This window comes from Melanostigma gelatinosum (assembly GCF_949748355.1).
Source record: "Melanostigma gelatinosum genome assembly, chromosome: 13".
NCBI lineage: Eukaryota > Metazoa > Chordata > Actinopteri > Perciformes > Zoarcidae > Melanostigma > Melanostigma gelatinosum.
In genome coordinates, this window is record NC_136646.1 from 2,805,208 (window position 1) to 2,824,752 (window position 19,545).

Sequence of the window (19,545 nt, forward strand, 5' to 3'; positions counted from 1 at the left end):
ACTGTCTGCACAGAGATGGGAGGGAGGGGAATCGTGGTGTAGTGGTCTTACACTATTGTACAACATCTTTTGGTGTGTGCTAGAGGGTGTTACATCTCTCCTCGGCTTGGATTTTGATACACATAGTGATGGGGTAGACAAAGTAGCATGATTCAACTAGCTAATTCAATGCTATTGAAAAAAATGGCTCAGCAGTCAGTGCCGTCCATGACGAATCTTCTTATGGACACAGTCAACAAAATCTAAAAGGCAGTATTTATTGCAGGGTTGGTGTACTGGACTGTATTAGATCACACAGCTGTGCATGACAGCATCCACGTCCTGGACATGAATACATTATACATTTTCTATGGGAGACATATTTACAGTGAGATCATAGAGATAAGGGGAGAGGCTTTCATAAGATCACTTTAAAGCATAGACAAGGTGGGCTATAAAAACGACAAAAAAGAAAAATAGATAAAAACAATCAGTGGATTGCCCAGGACTTGAGCAGAAGGCGGTGGGAGGACATGTTTTAAGTATCAGAAAGAGGAATGCAGCTCCCTGTCATCCCTCTCTTCCTCATCCATTCTGCGTCCATGTTTCCGGAAGTATTTGTAGCGCTGGACGTACAGCTTCACGAGGTTGCTGACTTTGACCGGGTTGATTTCTCCAGTGCGGCTGTGGCAGATCTGAGACATTGACACAGAGTGATTTATTAGCCTGTTTCAATCCAAAAGACATGCGTTCATACCTGTATTTTGTTGATGTATTTTAATTGTGGGAATAGATACTATACTGTTGCTTTATCAGTCAGCTTGACTTGTTGTTTGTAAGCATTACTCAAACTCCATGTAGTGACCTAACCCTAAGACCTAAGATGTGCATTGAGGTACACTCACTGATCTAACTAACCAGTGTGTTGCTATGTCCCATGATGTGTGTGCTGAGACTGACCTTATGCACTGCTTTCCTGAGGATGTCTTTGTAGTCGTCCTTGTTGATGTCTTTGCGCTGATAGTAAGGTTTGATGGCGAGCTTCACCTCCTCCACGGCCCGCTCCTGGGTGTGCAGCTTCTTCAGGTACTGGGCAATTCAGGTAAGAGAAATGTTAAATTGATGGAATAAGAATAATAAGACATTTTTTCTTTATCATGCTTTTACAAACACAGTTAACCTCTGAATTGAAAAGTATGTTTTCTTTAATCATGTATGACAAACGATTTCCAGAGAAAAAGCAGCCAAAGAGAAGCTTCAAATTATGATATTTCATAAAAATTGTTACATTAAATTATGCGCTCCTCCATGCAACTAGGAAGCCAAGATTGACAGAAATTCTGTGAAAGGGGACAGGAGAGACTACCGGTAAGTAGAGGTTGGCCAGTCAGCGTTAAGATGTCTACAGCGTCTTCATGGAAAGCTAGTCAGCTTGATATCACGTTAGTGGATTGTGTATCGGCGTTAAAGTTTAAGTTACGTTATGTACCGGTCAGACTTCCTGGGTTAAGGACAACGTCCACTGCATGCAAAACTTTGTGGACTGTTAACGTTTGTCATTATCGCATTACTCTTGCTATCTTTGTTTTTTTATATGACTAAAACTTTTGAAAATGAGACCTCAGTCTCAATGGATTTTCTCTAAATAAAAGTTAATAATACTAATATTCATTGAAAAAAAATAAAAAAGCTAACTAGCCAGCTGTTCAACTAGAGCTGAAATACTGATTAATAACAGAATAATAAATTCGTTTTGTCTTATCACTTTACTTTATTCTCAGAGTACACCAGAATGCTACATTTTAAAGCTCATATTTAAAATACAATTCTCCCGGGGAGCATCGGTTAACCTATTGTCTTCAGCGGTTTAGCGCAATGTACATTTCCGCAGCACTAATTCCATGAATCTGCTGCCAGACGGAAATGCTATTTTCATTCACTTATTGTTACTTATTGTTGTGAACAATTTATCATGTCAGCCATTATATTATTATTTGGATGCTTGTAGTTATTATTAATAATAGAGGAAAATAAAAAATTGGTTAGAGTTCAATACCGCTCCCTTTTTACTTTACAGTTAGGTTGACAGATATGGAATTTTGACTCAAGACTAGGTTTATAAACTTTGACCAGCCATGCTGTGCCGGTGTTACTGTTTTTTGTTCATGAACAAACTGGGTCTACATTATTTGTCCCATGTTTTTTTTACTTATCCAAATGCTAAATCAGTAAAATACTTTAATATACAAATGGTTTCACGGTATTCAAGAAAGTAACAATGATAACATTGCAAACTGAAATCCTTTTGGCTGAGACAGAAATATTGGGTAGACGTCGACAAGTCGCAAGAGTTGGATGTGTCACTGAGTCAAATTTGCCTAAAACGCCAATCCAAGGCATACCCAAAGTAAATTGAAAGCTGTTCTTGAACCATTTGGAGTACATGCATGGTTTTGGTCTCTTTTGAAAGGTAACACTGTGACGTTTTTTCCCCAACAGTGAGAATCACTGTAAGTGCTACTGGCATTGAGTAATAGAAGTTTGAACACACTGAAGTAGAAGGTTTTTATTTCCGCCTGAATATGTTTTTGCAAACAGATGGCTGCAGATGACTATAGCTGGTACTTATTAGCTGGAAAACACAATGGGACCATAGCATGAAGCCTTACCTAGTCCAAGTCCAAATTTGATAACAATACCACAGAAAATGAATATTCTACACATGTCCTACTAAGGGTATGTCTAGGCGCTTTCCAAAAAAGGACATTTTACCCATGGTAATACCTAGGCTGTGTAAAAATGTGCATTCATAATTCAAACTAAAGCTTGTTTATGTCGATATACAGTTATCTATCAGTTATTTCACCATTATTTACTTTCCTAAAGTCTCCAAAACCACACTTTGCATTTAACGCATGGACGTAGGTACCCGACTCCCTGTTACGCAGTTACTTCCACGTTCTGCCTCTAAATCTAACCCCTGAAGCTGTATAAATCATTATTTTAGAAATTTCATTGGCTATACGAAGCGTCAGTCATCAGAACGATCGGTTGCAATTGGCTCGAGCTTTACACGAAAGAAGAGGGGCAGGCACTTTCCTTCAACGCGGACTCTCGTTGGCTATTGTAGGCTGTGGACAGGACAGGGAAGCTCCTAATACGTCAAATGAGGTGTCAATCGAAACGTCAGACTGCAGCCGCCATTTTGAGACACAGTGCGTCAATGTTTACATGCGAACTGAAGTTATGTGCGAAAATACATAGAGAGTTAGGCATATCTGCCGGCTAATTTGAAATGATGCAACAGCAGTCCGTGGGTATTTATGGACGTAATAATGTGTTTTGGACTAAATATTTTACTGGCTTGGATCGTCTGGACCTTTGGCAATGTAACAAGACAGTTTTTGTCGGAATATTATCGAAGGGTGGATTTTTATGAAGCTTCATCGGTGAGTTGCCTCGATTTTGTAACTGCTTGTTTGTTGGTTGGTAGTCTGACAGAGGCGTTGAGAGTACCTGCTGTTGTGATTGTATCTTGAAATGGTTTGCATAAATCGAATCACAAGAATCTTAGCTTTCCAAAGACATGTCGCACCAGTATCTACCTATAAATAGCAGTTGTGTACATGACACAGATGTACAGTTAACACTCCGACGTAATGTTAACAGGATAACAGAGAGCAAACTACTCTGATCTATGCATGACCCTGAACTGACCTTATCAGGGTCTTTGCTCTCATTGTCCCATCCAGTGTCACCAGAGCTCCCAGTAAGTCCTGACAGCCCCACGGGCATGATGAAGGGCGGAGTCTGTGCACATCCACCACCTATGGAGGGGTGCAGGAGAGAGGGAGGGGTTTTGGTGCAGCCAACCAATGGAAGAGAGCTGTGGAGGATGAACTGGGCTGGGCTCAGACCGGGAGGCGGAGGGAGAGAGGGAGGGAGAGGGATCTGTGAGGAGGAGGCTGAGGAGGGAGGAGCCAGCTGCTGGGACTGGCTCTGATTGGCCTGTGAGAGAATCTGCATGAGAGACATGAGACAAAGTAAAGGCACAGTCAGACCAGATTTCATCCCCATTCATCACCCGCCTCCTTCAATAGGACTGAGTTCTGACAAACAAAATCACAAGGGTCTCATGTTCTCTTCATGTCCAGTTTGAGAGAGAGGGGGGGGGGGGGGGGGAGGAGGAGTTTGAGCTCTCACAAAATAAGTATTCTTTTTGACATTTTCATGTTGTGAGTCTGTGTGTGACTCAGCCAGCTATTCAGCTGTTTTTATTTCTGTCTCTCTGGATACAGATTTGGTCACTGTGATGGCATTGCAGTCGTGTAAGATGCAGTCACTAAGGGGGCATTAGCCTCCCACTGTCCGCCATCACGAAACATTAGCGGTCAAGATGGGTGTGGTCCAAGCAAGGGAGCTAGAAGTAAGGGGGTAGGAAGTGGGGAAAGGGCGTTTGCTGAATTCTGAATATTACAAAAAAATGTATTGAGCGAGATAATCAGCAACTCACCAAAACAAGTGAGTGTTTCATCAGAATCTGTCCCTATTGCATACACCATTTAAACACCTGGCATTTAAGCAGTTGCCTTTACCTTTCTTTTAACAATGTAAAATAAAAGACATTATTTTCTATTACCCTTAAAGTCTATATTTAAATATATTATATTTAAAAAATCATTTCAAATGAAGACTGAGCAGTGTCTGACCTGGCTGGTTGCTTGAATGAACTCTTGTGCTTTGGCTCTGCTGGCGATATTGGCCTCCTCCATTTTGAAGAGCAGAGCGGTCACTGAAAGGAAGAATGATGAAGACCATTTTTTTCAGAACATGAATTGATAAATATTACTACATACTAGGCTACTACTTCTTCTAAATACTAATACTTCTAATGATACTTCTACTACAACGTCTACTACTACTATTACAAATATCACTACTGCTACTACTACTACTTATTCTAATGCTACTAATACTTATACTACTAATAATACTTCAACTATTACTACAAATATCACTCCTTCTGAAATTAGTTTAAGCTACAGAAATTGTTCAAATATCAAAATGTTCAGCTCTTTCAGGAGAGGGGTGCTTTGACTTTTCATATTGGTAATCTTTAAACTTTTTGCAATTTTCTTTTGAATGGGATCTCTATGGAGAAAATCTTCAAATCCTGTTATACTTCTTCAACTTTCAAAGCCTTCTTCTTCCTCATACTTTCAGCTACAGACACCATAGTTAGACATTTCAACTAGAAGGTTTTTCAGCAGTGCAGTTTAAATGCTTTCGGGCTTCAACATTTTTCAGACAGATAGTCTCCCATTTCTTAATTTTTCAGCAATTTTTTCACAATTAATTTCAGCTTTCAGCATTCCAACGCATTTTCAGCAGGAAATGCATTTTCTAGTTTATCTCTATGAGCCAATCAACTCCGAATACAAAACTTTCCTGCTTTATTTTTCACAAGCATTGCATGCATAGCATTGTAGCAAAGGTGGCTATTTGTTACTTTTTTCATTGCAATATTTCCAAAATACTTTAAACCAGTTTAAACAAAAAGACGATATAAAAGAGGGTATCATGAAGTCATATATCACTGTAAAGCAGTGGCACATGGATGCACTTGAGTGTGCAGGCCTCGGGCCTCTCTTCTTACCCAGAGACACAGAGGTGAAATCTGAAAAGCTCTACTTAAAACAAGCTGCACTGGAAGCAGAGCAACTGAGGAAGACAGGAGCTGTGCAATGAGAAAATAAGATAATGGGAAAAATAATTTTATAAATTATAATACATGTAGTGTATTTAAGAAAAACTATTAAATTATAAAATAGATAGATAGCTAGCTTTGTGATTCTGTTTAGGCCAGCAGAGAAGGCCGTGCAGGCCGACGGCCCACCACTGCTGTAAAGCTCATGCTGCGTTTGGTATTACAGGTGGGGCGCAGGGGGAAATGCAGAATTATTTTTTATTTTTTTTAGTAATTAATAAATACATGGCGAAATGTATGGAAGCCCGTTTCCGCTACTGTTTGGAAAAAATACAGATCCTGTAAGTCATAATGAGATACTATCTCAAAATAATGACTTAGCATCTCATAATTATGACTTACTATCAAAGTTCAAAGTTCAAAGTTCACTTTATTGTCAAATTTTCCACATGTGTTATGCATACAGAAAATTCGAAATGCCGTTTCTCGCAGTCCCACAGTGTAATATAGACATGAACATATAACATATAATAGAATAAAATAGAAAAAAAAGTTAAGAACATAAGGGCCTAGATAAAGGATTAACAAGTAGCAGCAGAGAATAAAAAGTGACTGGTGCTGGATGAGGGAGAGAATAAAATTAAAATAAATAAATAGAAAAAGTGACTGGTGCTGGATGAGGGAAGGGGTGTGAGGGGGAGTAGATGTCCTGGTATGTTCCATTTGAGGCAGTGGGGAAAGGTGGGTGAGGGGGAGGGTAGAGAGGTCAGGGGAGAGATGGCAGGGGGGGAGAGAGGGGGAGCGAGAGGAGAGAGGGAGGGAGAGAGTTCAGCATCCTGACCGCCTGGTGGAAGAAGCTGTTCCTCAGTCGGGTAGAGCTCGAACGGAGACTGCGGAACCTTCTCCCTGAAGGCAGGAGGCTGAAGAGGCTGTTGGAGGGGTGGGTGGGGTCACCCGCAATGCCGAGTGCTTTGCGGGTGAGGCGGGTGTTGTAAATGTCCTGTAGTGTAGGGAGTGAGACTCCGATGATCCTCTGGGCAGAGTTCACAATGCGCTGCAGGCTCTTGCGGTTGGAGGCGGTGCAGCTTCCGAACCACAGCGTGATGCAGCTGCTGAGGATGCTCTCAGTGGCGCCTCGGTAGAATGAGAGCATGATGGGGGGGGGGCTCCTGCTCGCTTGAGCTTCCTGATGAAGTACAGGCGTTGCTGGGCCTTCTTTGCCAGTGCAGTGGTGTTGCTGTTCCAGGTGAGGTCATCTGTGATTGTCACACCCAGGAATTTGGTGCTGCTCACCTGCTCCACAGCAGCACCATTGATGGTCAGAGGGAGGGGGGGTTGGGAGTGGGTTCTCCTGAAGTCAACAACAATCTCCTTTGTTTTCCCCACATTGAGGAAGAGATTGTTATTTTGGCACCAACGGACCAGCTGGTTCACTTCCTTCCTGTAGTTAGTCTCATCGTTGTGGCTGATGAGACCTACCACGGTAGTGTCGTCAGCGAACTTCACGATGTGGTTGGAGCTGTAGTTGGGTTTACAGTCATGGGTCAGCAGGGTGAAGAGAAGGGGGCTGAGCACACAACCTTGGGGGGCCCCCGTACTCAGTGTTAGTGTGTTCGAAGTGTTGTTGTTGACCCGAACAGCTTGTGGTCTCTCTGTGAGGAAGTCCAACAGCCAGTTGCAGAGAGAGGGGCTGAGGCCCAGGTCTGTAAGTTTACACACAAGCTGCTGGGGGATGATTGTATTGAATGCTGAGCTGAAATCTATGAACAGCATTCTGACGTAGGAGTTCTTAGTGTCCAGGTGTGTGAGGGCTGGGTGTAGAGCGGAGGAGATTGCATCCTCTGTGGACCGTTTAGTTCGGTAAGCAAACTGAAACTGGTCCAGGGAGGGAGGAAGGGTGGATTTGATCTGCTTCATGACCAGCCTTTCGAAGCACTTCATGATGGTAGAAGTCAATGCGACGGGGCGGTAGTCGTTGAAGCAGACTGGAGATGACTTCTTCGGCACAGGAATGATGGTGGTTTCCTTGAAGCACGTGGGAACAACAGCCTGGGTCAGGGAGGTGTTAAAGATGTCGGTGAGGACATCCGTGAGCTCCTCTGCGCAGTCCCTCAGCACACGACCAGGAATGTTGTCAGGTCCCGCAGCCTTGCGGGTATTAATCCTCAGCAGTGTGCTCCTCACACTGGCTGGGGACAGGCACAGAGCCTGGTCGTCGGTGGGGGGGGTGGTTTTCTGCGCAGGTGTGTTGTTCTGTGCTTCGAAGCGTGCAAAGAAGCCATTGAGGTTGTTAAGCAGGGAGGTGTGACTGTCACAGGTCTGTGGCGGTAGTTTGTAGTCCGTTATGGTCCTAATGCCCTGCCACAGGCTCCGTGAGTCCCTGCTGTCTTTGAAATGTCCTGTGATTTTCCTGGTGTACAGTCGTTTAGCTTTCCTGATGCCACGGCACAGGTCAGCCCTGGCTGCTCCCAGCCCAGCTGGGTCTCCAGCTCTGAAGGCGGTGTCGCGAGCCTTGAGCAGTGTGCGGACCTCCCCTGTCAGCCATGGCTTCTGGTTGGCTCGGATGGTGATGGCTCTGGTGGTAGTTACATCATCAATGCACTTGGTGATGTAACCTGTGACTGTCTCTGTGTATTCTTGAATGTTAATGTGATGGTTGTAGGTGGCTGCCTGCTTGAACATGTCCCAGTCTGTAGTACCAAAGCAGTCCTGAAGTGCAGCAGTACTGTCCTCTGGCCACACCCGTACCTGTTTTGAAACCGGTTTGGTAACCTTTACCCTTGCTCTGTAGGCCGGTTCCAGCAAGACAGTGAGGTGGTCGGAGAGGCCAATGTGGGGGAGGGGGGACGCCTTGTACGCTCCCTTGATCGATGTGTAGACTAGGTCTAATTTGTTGTTTTCCCTGGTTGGAAAATCAACATGCTGGTATATTTTAGGCAGAACAGTTTTTAGGTTAGCATGGTTGAAGTCTCCAGCAACGATGAGAAGGCCGTCTGGGTGTGCTGTCTGTTGCTCACTGATGGCTCTGTAAAGTTCACTGAGTGCCTCCTCTCTGTCCTTGTTGTTGGGGCTCGGAGGTATATAAACAGCCACCAGTAGAATGGCTGAAAACTCCCTCGGCAGGTAAAAAGGACGGCACTTTAAAACCATAAACTCCACCAGCGGGGAACAGTGTTGGTTAACAACAATAGCGTCTCGACACCAAGCATCACTGATGTAAACACACACACCGCCGCCGCGGGACTTTCCCACGCTAACTATGTCTCTGTCTGCTCGGTAGCATGTTAGCTTGTCCAGTTGAATAGCGGAGTCCGGGATGTTGTGGTGGAGCCATGTTTCCGTGAACACGTAAACACAGCAGTCCCTCACCTCACGCTTGGTTCTGAGTAGCCGTATATTGTCCATCTTGTTGTCCAGTGAACGGACATTTGCCATGAGTAATGTTGGAATTGCCGGCTTGTGTGGGCTAGCCGCTAGCCTAGCCCGGATACCTCCACGCTTTCCCCGCTTTTGCTTCCTCTCGCACCGCTTGCGCTGTCTCCTTACCGGGTGGGGGTTGACACAATGGGGGGAGCAGAGAAGTCCCAGGCTGCTAAGATCCACGGAGAGTTTGGCTTCCAAGTTGAAGAAAGTTGTACTTTTTCCAAGAAGAAACTCACGGCTGTATTGTTGTGTTTTGCGATATAAGTCCGTCGGGCATGACGAACACAGCGGCAAACTAGACAAACTAGACGAAAACACTGTTTTTCCGGGACCGCGAGGGGCCGCTGCGACTGCTCGCGCCGCCAACATGATAATGAGATACGTATCTCATAATAATGAGATAGTATCTCATTATTATGACTTAGTGACTGAGGGCGGGTCATAGCAGAGCAGGGTTACGGTTTAAGAAGGGACCCTGTTAACTGGTGACCTTCAGCCAAACTCAAATGAACTCAAACTGACACATCTGTGTTCTTGGCTGGTTGAATTCTTAATTTTATGGCTTTGCTTTTCTTGTTGCCTCTGATGCGTTATTGTCCACATTGTGTATTTTCACCTCATGCCAACATCACAAACATCTGCCTCATTAATTTGCAGCGCTACAAAGATTTGTCTCGGAAACCAGCTGTATTGTAAACTGCTCCGTAGTACACGTCAAAATGCTCCACGGTAAACACGCAATCTGGTTTACTTAAAAGTGATCGCAATTGTCTTTATTCTATTATTTGAAAAAGCACAGACGGAGGAGTCACAAAATGTTATTTCAATAAAAATTAAACATGGACCATTTTGTTACAATTTTGTTGAGGCGGTGGGGAATGAACATTTTTTTCTTCCTCCAAAGTGGGGTGCGACAGAAAAAGTTTGAGAACCACTGACTTACGGGATCATTTGTGGTTATTCACGTCATTCGCGCTAGACGAATGACATGAGTAGTGGCTTATCTCCATGGAAACAGTTCTCAACTATGTTATGTTATGTTTATTTTATTTGATACATAACAGTGGCATTAGAATTGTAACATACATTTATGCACAAGGACCAGATGCACTGTTTCTGGCAAAACGCTAATTTACAACACCTGTCCACAGGAGGCTTTTTACTTCCGCCATCAACCACAAAAGAAATAACCTCCATTTCTGCTTATACTTGTTACACTTGTTGTGGAAGTCCCAGATATCCCGGGAAACTAAAGGCCGTCTGGGTTCATCTCAAGGCGATCGGTGGATTTCATCGAGGTGTATTCACTGCGACGAGCTGGTTTACTACAGCTGTATGAACACCAAATAAACTGATTTTGCTGTGATTTAACTGCAATAAAGGGACAGAAAGGGTTGACGAAATAACTGCGTAATGATGCAGATTTGTAAAAAGTCTGAATTCATGTTTAGTTAGTTCTCTCTGCAAGACGACAAACAAATCACTTTTAAAATACTTGTTTTCTCAATAGAGCTCGGATCGATCGGTGCTATGCTAAGCTAACATTGTAGCACCTAGGGTTGTCACGATACCAAAATTATGACTTTGATACGATACCTGCCATAAGTATCACGATACCGATACTTACGATACCACAAATACGATACTGGTATATTTATCTATAATAGTAATAAATAAAACATCTGTACGGTTCCCTTTTTTACCAGCTTGTTCCTGCCCAGCTTAACACTTAACAAATGGCATTAATGTTAGTATTAGCCTACAGCAAGATATTAATGAAAACTACATGGTGCCATGATTGCTGCTGACTCAGCTGGCATCTGTCTGACTGTCTGGGAGTGGGTGGGTAAACAATGCTTCATTTACTTGCATAGTGAGTTTGATATTTTCACTTCATATTTTATCTTAATTCGTGGAATAATTGTTTTTCTTTAACTAAAAATAAAAATAATTAGCTGAAGATCCACCCTCAGGCTTCACCAGCATGTAGCCATTTTGCATCAATTGTGTTTCATTTAGTACACTTGTGTGCATTGTGACCTCATGATCATATAGGCTTGTTGTCAAACTAGGCTAAGGCTACTCGTGTTAGCAGTCTATGGGTGAGCTTGGGGGTATTCCTGTTTATAATCACATTTGCTTACCTATCGTTCTTTGACCTCTTTAGAAAGTTTGGGGTGTCTGTCTGAAAGGTGCTTTGCCGTGTTAGACGTGTTGCCTCACTTGGTCTGTGTGGCTTTGAAACACGTTTTGCAGACGGGTCTCTGTGTGTCAGTGGGCTTTCCTTCACGGTCTGCAATATAGCCAAAGTACTTCCAGATGATACTTCTGGCATCTTGTTTTTCAACAAGCCGAGGACTGTTGGCAAAAGCTCATGCCATGTCTCCCCTGTGATCACTCTGAGTGAGAGCGCTGCCTGTTGCTGTGCGAGCACTGGGAGTCCCGCCCCCTTGCAGTCAATGCCTGCAGGCAGCATGACAGGGAGCGGCGCAGCGAGTGCGCTCTGATCGCGCGCTATTTTAATATAGTATCGACACTAAAAATATGCAAAATCGTATCGTTTTTAAACGTACAGGTATACCGCGGTACCTTTTTAGTATCGATACACCGTGCAACCCTAGTAGCAGCTCCATCAACACTCAAAATAACATCATCTCGGCGTAAAAACGTCGGCGTCTTTTTCATTGTTAGTACCATATGGTTTACACACATATTTATACACAGTTTGGTCTCTACTAATATGAGGTATCGTAGAGCTCTGGGTGAACACAGACGGATACAGTATTTGTTTGCTGATTCAACAACGGCAGGACGTCAGTGATGGAGGAACATCTCAACGCTGAACAAAATAATACACTTCAGGAATCAATTCGCTTCCAGGTTTATCCATTATTTTCCCACTCAAAACCCATTGTTAATATAAACACAACTGATGAGGCCCCTATTCAGTAGCTGTGGGTTATAGACCAGGTGAAATGGGAAATTGATATTCACTTTTTCATAAAAGCTTGAATCGTGCTATCCTTGTACAGCTTCGGGTCCATCACAAAAATGCATCATGGTGGCCATTTCACTTTCTGTATTTTAAATATACCAAATATGATAACAGATAAAAGGGGATGTCGACCCTATGTTTTGGTGGTCAAGGATTACTGTATGATACATTCAGGTATGTTGTTAAGACCAATGTCTGAGAATCTAAGCTTGATTTCATTCTATCATGTCTGTCGTGTAATGTTTTTAAAGCTTAATCCTTTTGTTCATTGACCCTGACAATACAGTTACTGTAAAGAGATCCCGGATCAAGCTGCACTTGACGGGCAGACATCAGGACAGAGAGCAGGACTCTGGTGGACCAGAGGAGGATTCTGTGTTCACCTCCTGATGCTTCCAATGTTTCCAGCATGTTGAATTCTTAATGTGAAGATGTCGGCCATATTATCTGCCCAGAGAATTGTTTTTGTTGCTACAGTTTACATTCCTTATGATGCAAATCCCAAAAATGCAGCACAGGAATGTAAAACTGTTTTGGTTGTGTCTGTCGTGCGTTTATTGTGTTGTAAACGGGCTACAACTGAATTTTGTTGTGCATCCCTGTGTTGCATGACAATAAATGATCCTTGAGTAGAACAATATTCAAAAGGACGTAAACATGTCAGAAACAGGTTTTTTGAACTGTTGTGGTTGAGCCTATTCTTCATGGTCTCCTCCACATACAGAGCTGTGCACGGAGGTGGTTTTTTGCATTTACGATGTACCTGGCAGCAGGATCAGAGTGGCAGAGGCGTCTTTAGAGGAAGGCACCTGTCTTCGTCCCGCTGCCAAACTCATCATGGTGCAAGAAATGCCATCGAAGGCTGAGGACAACCCCTCATCATAGCACAGGGATTTTCATTGGATTCTAATGTACACACATAAGGGGGCGGCTGTATTAAAAAATGTATTTAAAAAACGGTTTCTGCCGTTATTTGGGCCGTTCCACATCAACCCTAGCAGTTGCAGTAATGGACTGAGCCATCTTGAGCCTGATCAGTAAGACAGGATGGGTCCTATTGATCCACAGTAACAGATTGAGGACTAGAGGTGCTTGTCTTGTGGACATGTGCTTGCGTACATGAACATATGCCCTTCCACATGTTCACTTTACATGTTCCGTTGGAGGATTAAAGTCTGGAGAGTTTTCCTGCACATTATATCACATTGAGTATATGATGCGCAGTACATATTATGGCAGAAAGTTAAAAGGCTCCATGTTTAAAAACGTTCACGGTACATCAAGTTTCATACTTTTATGAAAAAGCGATAATTTTCAGGTTTATAGAATACTTCTAACATCTTTATATTGACAATGGGGTATAAATATAAAGCTGGTAGAGAATACATTTCTAAGGAAATTTTTTAACTATTTTTTGCCTCTGCTGCTTACAAAGCTATTTACAACTAACAGAATCCAATGCAAAGTTCTAAACATTGGATCAGAGTTAAGTTTGTTCTGATAAGAAATGTTATTCATGTAATGTATCATTTTGAAGCTTTATGTGATGTGTAGGCACATCAGATCAATATGAAGTTAGTTATAAGGGCATTTGCCTTATTATAGTGTTAGAGGTCAAAGATCAAATTCTGTTCTCAGTGTCATGAAAATGTGACTGGTAGATAAATTACAGTCTAAGCTTTACGATTATGTATGGCTTCATGATATTCTGTGTAGGATACCCTCTTTTCAACTGGCTTTATGTTTAAAATAACACCAAAATATGGGGAAGTTGTAATTATGGAGAGATAAAAAAAAAAGAGTGACAGCACATAGAAAGCTACCTTTGCTGCAATGTTATCTTACATTTCCAACACTAGGGACATAGACCTTTAAAAAAAACCTATGAGACATGATCCCTCCAATTCACTGGTTCGGACTCTAACCCTTTGTATGCCCCTTCAAGGTGTGACTATTTGGTAATAACATGGCAGACTGTACATCTATGGAGGGTACTCACACGCTAGGACTCCTCCAGTTGTGCAGTCCACCCCTGTCTGCAGACTCCAGGGAAGGGCAGGCGCTGCTGGAGGGGGGGGGGGAGGAGGCTTACTAGCAGACGAGGAGGACACAGAGGAGGAGGACGGGTCTGACGAAGACAGAGGCAGAGAAAGGGAAGTGAAACCGCAGCCTGCCGAAGAGGACGAGCATGGAGGTGAGGCCAGGGATTTGGGAGCATCATCTGGAAGAGGAGGCTTGGCAGTGGGTGTAGACAAGGCAATGCTGAGGCCAGCTCCCTGGGGGGTGGACAGGCTGGACGGACTGGATGCTGGGAGCGTGGGGCTGGTCTGGGTTGGACACTCAGCTAGGAAAGAAGGGTCTGGAGTCTTACAGCTGCTGTCCACAGTCTGAGAGTCCGGAGAAGACTCCCTGGTGTCCCGCAAAGGAGCCATGGAGGGTGGAGGCGTGTGGGGGGGCGAGGAGGAGGGTGGGAGCACACTGGTAGAGGAAGAAGAGGAGGCTGAGGAAGAGGAGGAAGAACAGGGTAAAGGGCCAGCTTGGCTAGTATGCGGACTGACTGACTTGCTCCCATCTCCGATGGCAGACTGAACATCTAAGGAGGCTCCCCCCCAGCCCTCAGACTGGGCTTTTGTTTGGCTGTCTTCTCCAGCCATCAGCCCGACAGCTCCACCTTTTTCTCTTGACTTTTTGGCCAGGCGACGGCGGCGCTTGGTTGCCAGAGATGATGAGGGGGAGGAGGCAGAGGAGGAGGTGGATGTGATGGAGCTTGGTTTTGTTTTCTTGGATTTCAGTCCTGCAGGACTGGTTATGGAGGATGGTGGCGCAACAAGGCTGCTTCGCTTCCCCATACTGGCCAGATCTTTACTACGGTTGCCCAATGACAGCGGCTCTGAGCAAGGTTTGAGGAACGGAGACCTGCTCTCATTGTCTCTGCAGAAGACTACTGCAATCGAGCCACCCACCACAGAGCCCCCAGCACCCCCTCCTGTACCTAATAGGTCCATGCCCATCTTTCCAGAGCCAACTGAAGTCCCTGTGGTGCTGCTCACACCCTCACGCACCAGCACAGACACTTTCGACTGAAGCTTGCCTTTCCGACTGCCGCCGCTCTCTTTCTTGGATTTGCCAGAGTGACCCAAATCCTTTCTGCTTCCTTTGTTCCGGTCTTTGTCCTTTCCCATCTTCCTGGCTCGCTTTGCTGAGGGGAGGCCCGATGAGGCGGCAGCAGAGCCCGAGGTGACTGTCAGTGAGGAGAGACATTTGCCTTTAGACGAGGAGGAGGATTGGTCAATTTTCTTTAATGCGTGAGATTTCTTTTTCGGGTGATGTCGTCCAGTCTTGGGAGTAGTTTTAGTTTTGGGGCTGGGGACTAGTGGTTCTGGAGGCAGGGCAGCAGGGGGTGTATCCTCAAGGGATGGGTAGTCTGAGTCTAAAGCCTCACCATCCAAAGACAACACGTCAATCTCCAGTTTGTCTGAATAGCGGTCTGACTCGTAGCTGTGATACCTTGGTGGTGAGATAGACTGTGATTGGCTGTGACAACTTCCCCGGTCATCCAGTTCTCCAGCGGAGTGCCATTTTCTCTTCTTCTTCCTCTTATGGGGCTTGTCAGAGTCCTGTGTGGGCCGATAGGGAGAGGTCGGGGTGAGTCTTGGGGAGCCGGGTACGGTAGTGGTGGTTGTGGTGGTGGTGACTGTGATAGTTCTCTTAATTGCAAATAGGTCAGACCCATTGAGATCTTGGATAGATGGCGGGACAACAGGACGGCCGTCCCGACGGCGTTCCCTCTCACGCTGCCCGTCTCTATCGCCTTCTCTCTTTTCACTGCTTTCTTTGGACCTCTTTGAAATGCCCCGCTCTCTGCTGCTTGAATGTTGTCTTCCCTTCCTTTCCTTCTCCTCCTTTCTGGAGCTAGAGTCTCGATCTCTTTCATGTCTTCTATGGCTACTCGTCCGATTTTGCTCTCTATCCCTGTCTCTCTCTCTTCCTCTGTCGCTCTCCTTCTCCCTTTCCTTCTCTCTGGGTCTTTCTTCAGGTAGGCTTGAAAAAGGCTGTCTAGTGTGGCCCCCTCTTCCTGAAGAGTTGCAGGATCTTGAGGCCTCTGGGCTGCTGTGATGTCTTTTCTTCCTCTTCCGGCTACTACTCCTGCTGCTCCTCCTTCCTTTAACTTCCTTCCCGGTCTTGTGCCCACGCTCCTTTTCTTTGCTCCTCTCCCGACCTCCCTCTTTGTCCTTTCTACTCTTTTTTTTTCTCTCCTCCTTCTCCCCAGCCTTTCTATCCTTGCTTTTCTGTCGATCGGAGTCCTTGGAACTCTTGGAGGACTTGCTGCGGTTCTTGGTGCCTTGTTCTATTGGAGGTGTGAGAGGGGAAGAGGGTGTAGAAGCTGGAGGATGGGAGGGAGGTGGTGGCTGAGGAGAGAGAGGAGAGGAAGCAGGAAAGGAGAGATATCTTTCCTTCCGCCTGCTGACCAACTTCCTTCTCAGATCCTCCACTCCTACCACAGGCTCATCCTCAGGCTCCCTGTCCACCTCCCAGTTGCTCTCTGTGCGCACAGACACAATGCCATCCCCGTCCAGCACCCGGAGGATGCGTTCTGGCTTTGATCCAAAGAAGGAAACACTGGGAGAATTTATGGGTAGGGTTTCTCCAGCTGGTCTCTTATTGCCTCCATCTCTGTCAGCAGCACCAACAATCTCCCCTTCTTCGATCTCGGAGTGATCAGAGTCAGCACTCCTCTGCTCCCTGGCTCTGGCAGAGCTACATTCTACTCTCCTTCTCAGAGGGAGCTGGGTGGACAGAGAGGGGCTGGGCAGGTCAGTCAAGGCCTCAGTGGAATCTGGAGGTTCTTCCTCCTTCTCCTCATCATCTCCTCTCTCAGCATTTCTCTTCACCCCCCTCACTTTGCCACTTCCATCATCATCATCATCATCATCATCTGATGCTGGGGAACCAGTGGGGTCAAAGGGGTCATATTTCTCCCCTTCCTCCCCCTTCACTCCCTCAGTAGGATGGAAAGGATCATACATCTCCCTTTTCCTGCTTGCTTCTTCACAATCAACACGTGGCTGCACTGAATTGTGAGGGAAGAGATTTGAGGAGATGGAGTTGGGTGCAAGTGTGGAGAAAGACTGCGTTGCTAGAGAGGCAGAAGTGGAGGACACCCTGGCCACCTCTGTCCCCTGGGTCGGACCTTTTACATGGTTCTGATAAACTGAGGAGTTGCCGCAGACAGAGGAGGATGTAGACAGGGGTGAAGACGGATCGGATGACGGCGATGACGGAGACAAAGACGACGAGCAGGGAGGAGGGCTCCTGGCAGTCTCTCTAACTCCACTTGGGGAAGAGGAGGCAGCAGGCCTCCGTTTGAAGCCTGATGCTAGAGTCAATTCCATGGGCCAGGAAAACTAGGGGAGCAGGAGTCAGACAGTGGGTCCTGGAGGATGGTCGCCACGCTGGAAAGATGGAATCCAGGAATAAACCTATTAGAAAGGACAGGACACATGCAGTCTTTATCTTACCATGACAATCTACTGGAAATCTTGAGAACACAGAGGCAAAAGCAGCCTGTGGTCTTTGTGATCACTTTAAAGGTGCGAGAATGATTTTGCTGGGATATAGCTGGTTCATTTGGATAAATTACAACTAGTGGTGTAACGGACCACTGTTGATCCGTGATCCGTACGGATCGCCCTCACAGGAGCGCGCATGTGAACCGTGGATTAATTACACAGTTTATCTTAACCATCAGTGTGAAACAAAGTTTTACTGACATTGTAATCCACCAACATTCAGTAAAACATGTGATCAGGACATCATGTATGCTTTTCTAGTCTCTGATCATGTTACATTGTAAACAACCAATCAGTCTAAATTGACAGGAGACCGAAGGTTCTGTTCAGTTGCATTATGATGAGTTCAGGCTCTGTTCAGTGAAAATGAGTATTGGGCAAAGATAAATTATGATGTTATGTGTTCAAATGTAATCTTGTAAAATGTAGTGTTGGTGAGAAACTTGAATAAATCCAGTTGTTTGAAGGAACAATGATGGTCATAAATAGATATTAGAGGGCATTACGAACAGTTTACAATAGCCATAAACAGTTTAGATTACATCATTACAACGACTAGCTAATGACATTTTTTTCAACCATACAATTACAATATTTTATTTCTTCATCATCTGCATTGTTTGTTTTAAGAAAGAAACACTATATGACAACAAAGTAAAACAACAACTTTTAGAATTTGTATTTAAAGTATCACATTAACGTTACCTTACAGCCCATTTAATTCATTATATTATCTCATGTTAAGCTTGTACAAATCTATTTTTAAGTGTACCGTTCACTGTCAGTGCCTGTGTGTTTTGTTGCTGTTGATGGAGAAGACAGAAGGAACGTTCGGCCTACCGTTACACATTTTGCTGTGACGTTAACGATGTGTACTCACAAGCCAACTGTGGAGGCTTCAGGGTTAACGTACCGCTCCTGGCTGTCACATTGAACATCTTTGTTTTGTCGATGCTCATAGATACATAGGATTTAGTTTATAAAAGACGTAACGTTAGCTAACGTACACCCTCTGTGAGGTTATGTCAGCAGCAGGCAGCAGTGAGCGTCAGCTAGCTAGCTTCACTGATGTTTCCGCACAGTAGCTAATGTTAGCTGAAGGCAGAGACGGGCTGTGTAATGCTTTACCTGTAATCCGGTGATCTGCAGTCTCTGATCAAAGCCAACTTCTTGCATTACATTTAACCAACAGCTAACATACAGCAATAACTGCTTTTTTTTTGCAGATTTAGAAAGGCACCCGTATCTCCATTCCACCAAACGCCGCCATCTTCCTTCCTTCTCCTCGTACCGGACGACAAAGACTGCTGGGAAATATAGTTCAGTGCGCAGTCACATCACCGCCGTGTCTTCCGCTGATTTCTCCGCAAAATCTGATTTAAATCTTATTATCAAAAGACATATGTCTACAAAATTACAAAGATAGACAATTGAAATAAATAAAACAAAGATGATTTTTCAATTCATCATCTTTAAATTTTAAGCATTCAAAATACAATTAAAGAGGCCCTTGCATTAAAATCGGCCATATCATGTTACTAACGCATAATTATAGAGCCTGCCTGGAATGTATCACCTGAATATGACTTGACCATGTTTAATTATAATTAATTAATATGTATTCAAAATATGCATAACCAAGCCCGACTGGTTATTGTTATTAACCATTATTTAGACAAAATCCATTGAGACCGAGGTCTCATTTTCAAAAGTTTGTCATATAAAAACAAAGATATGCAAGAGTAGCGATAACCATCGCCTGTACAAAATAAAGTGATTCGTTTTCATTGATCCCTGTTACTGTATGGGTTACTATTAACTTCCACTGATACTGTATGTCATCATATTAACTTCTACTGTTACTATAAAGC

The 19,545-nt window shown here is 44.4% G+C and overlaps 1 protein-coding gene across 2 annotated transcripts; it reads right to left on the minus strand.

Moving 5' to 3' along the window:
• Positions 1–243: 243 nt before the first annotated feature.
• scaf1 (SR-related CTD-associated factor 1) lies at positions 244–18,953 on the minus strand. 2 transcript variants are annotated; one of them, XM_079281893.1, is made up of 6 exons: positions 18,803–18,953; positions 14,104–17,557; positions 4,689–4,771; positions 3,697–3,999; positions 940–1,068; positions 244–674 (listed from the first exon to the last, which is right to left on the minus strand). In XM_079281893.1, the coding sequence occupies exons 2-6, from the start codon at positions 17,495–17,497 to the stop codon at positions 525–527; spliced, it is 4,059 nt and encodes a 1,352-aa protein (XP_079138019.1). In that variant the 5' UTR covers positions 17,498–17,557; positions 18,803–18,953; the 3' UTR covers positions 244–524. The 2 variants fall into 2 exon arrangements, with proteins under 2 accessions (XP_079138019.1, XP_079138018.1); XM_079281892.1 differs by having other exon boundaries at positions 14,104–17,584.
• Between the last annotated feature and the right edge of the window lie 592 nt (positions 18,954–19,545).

Coding starts and splice junctions, on each gene's coding strand:
- scaf1 (XM_079281893.1), bottom strand. CDS start 17,497: ATGGAATTGACTCTAGCATCAGGCTTCAAACGGAGGCCTGCTGCCTCC. Junction 4,772..14,103: donor AACTGGAGGAGTCCTAGCGT/GTGAGTACCCTC, acceptor TCTTCCTTTCAG/TGACCGCTCTGCTCTTCAAA. Junction 675..939: donor TCAGGAAAGCAGTGCATAAG/GTCAGTCTCAGC, acceptor TCAATGTCTCAG/ATCTGCCACAGCCGCACTGG.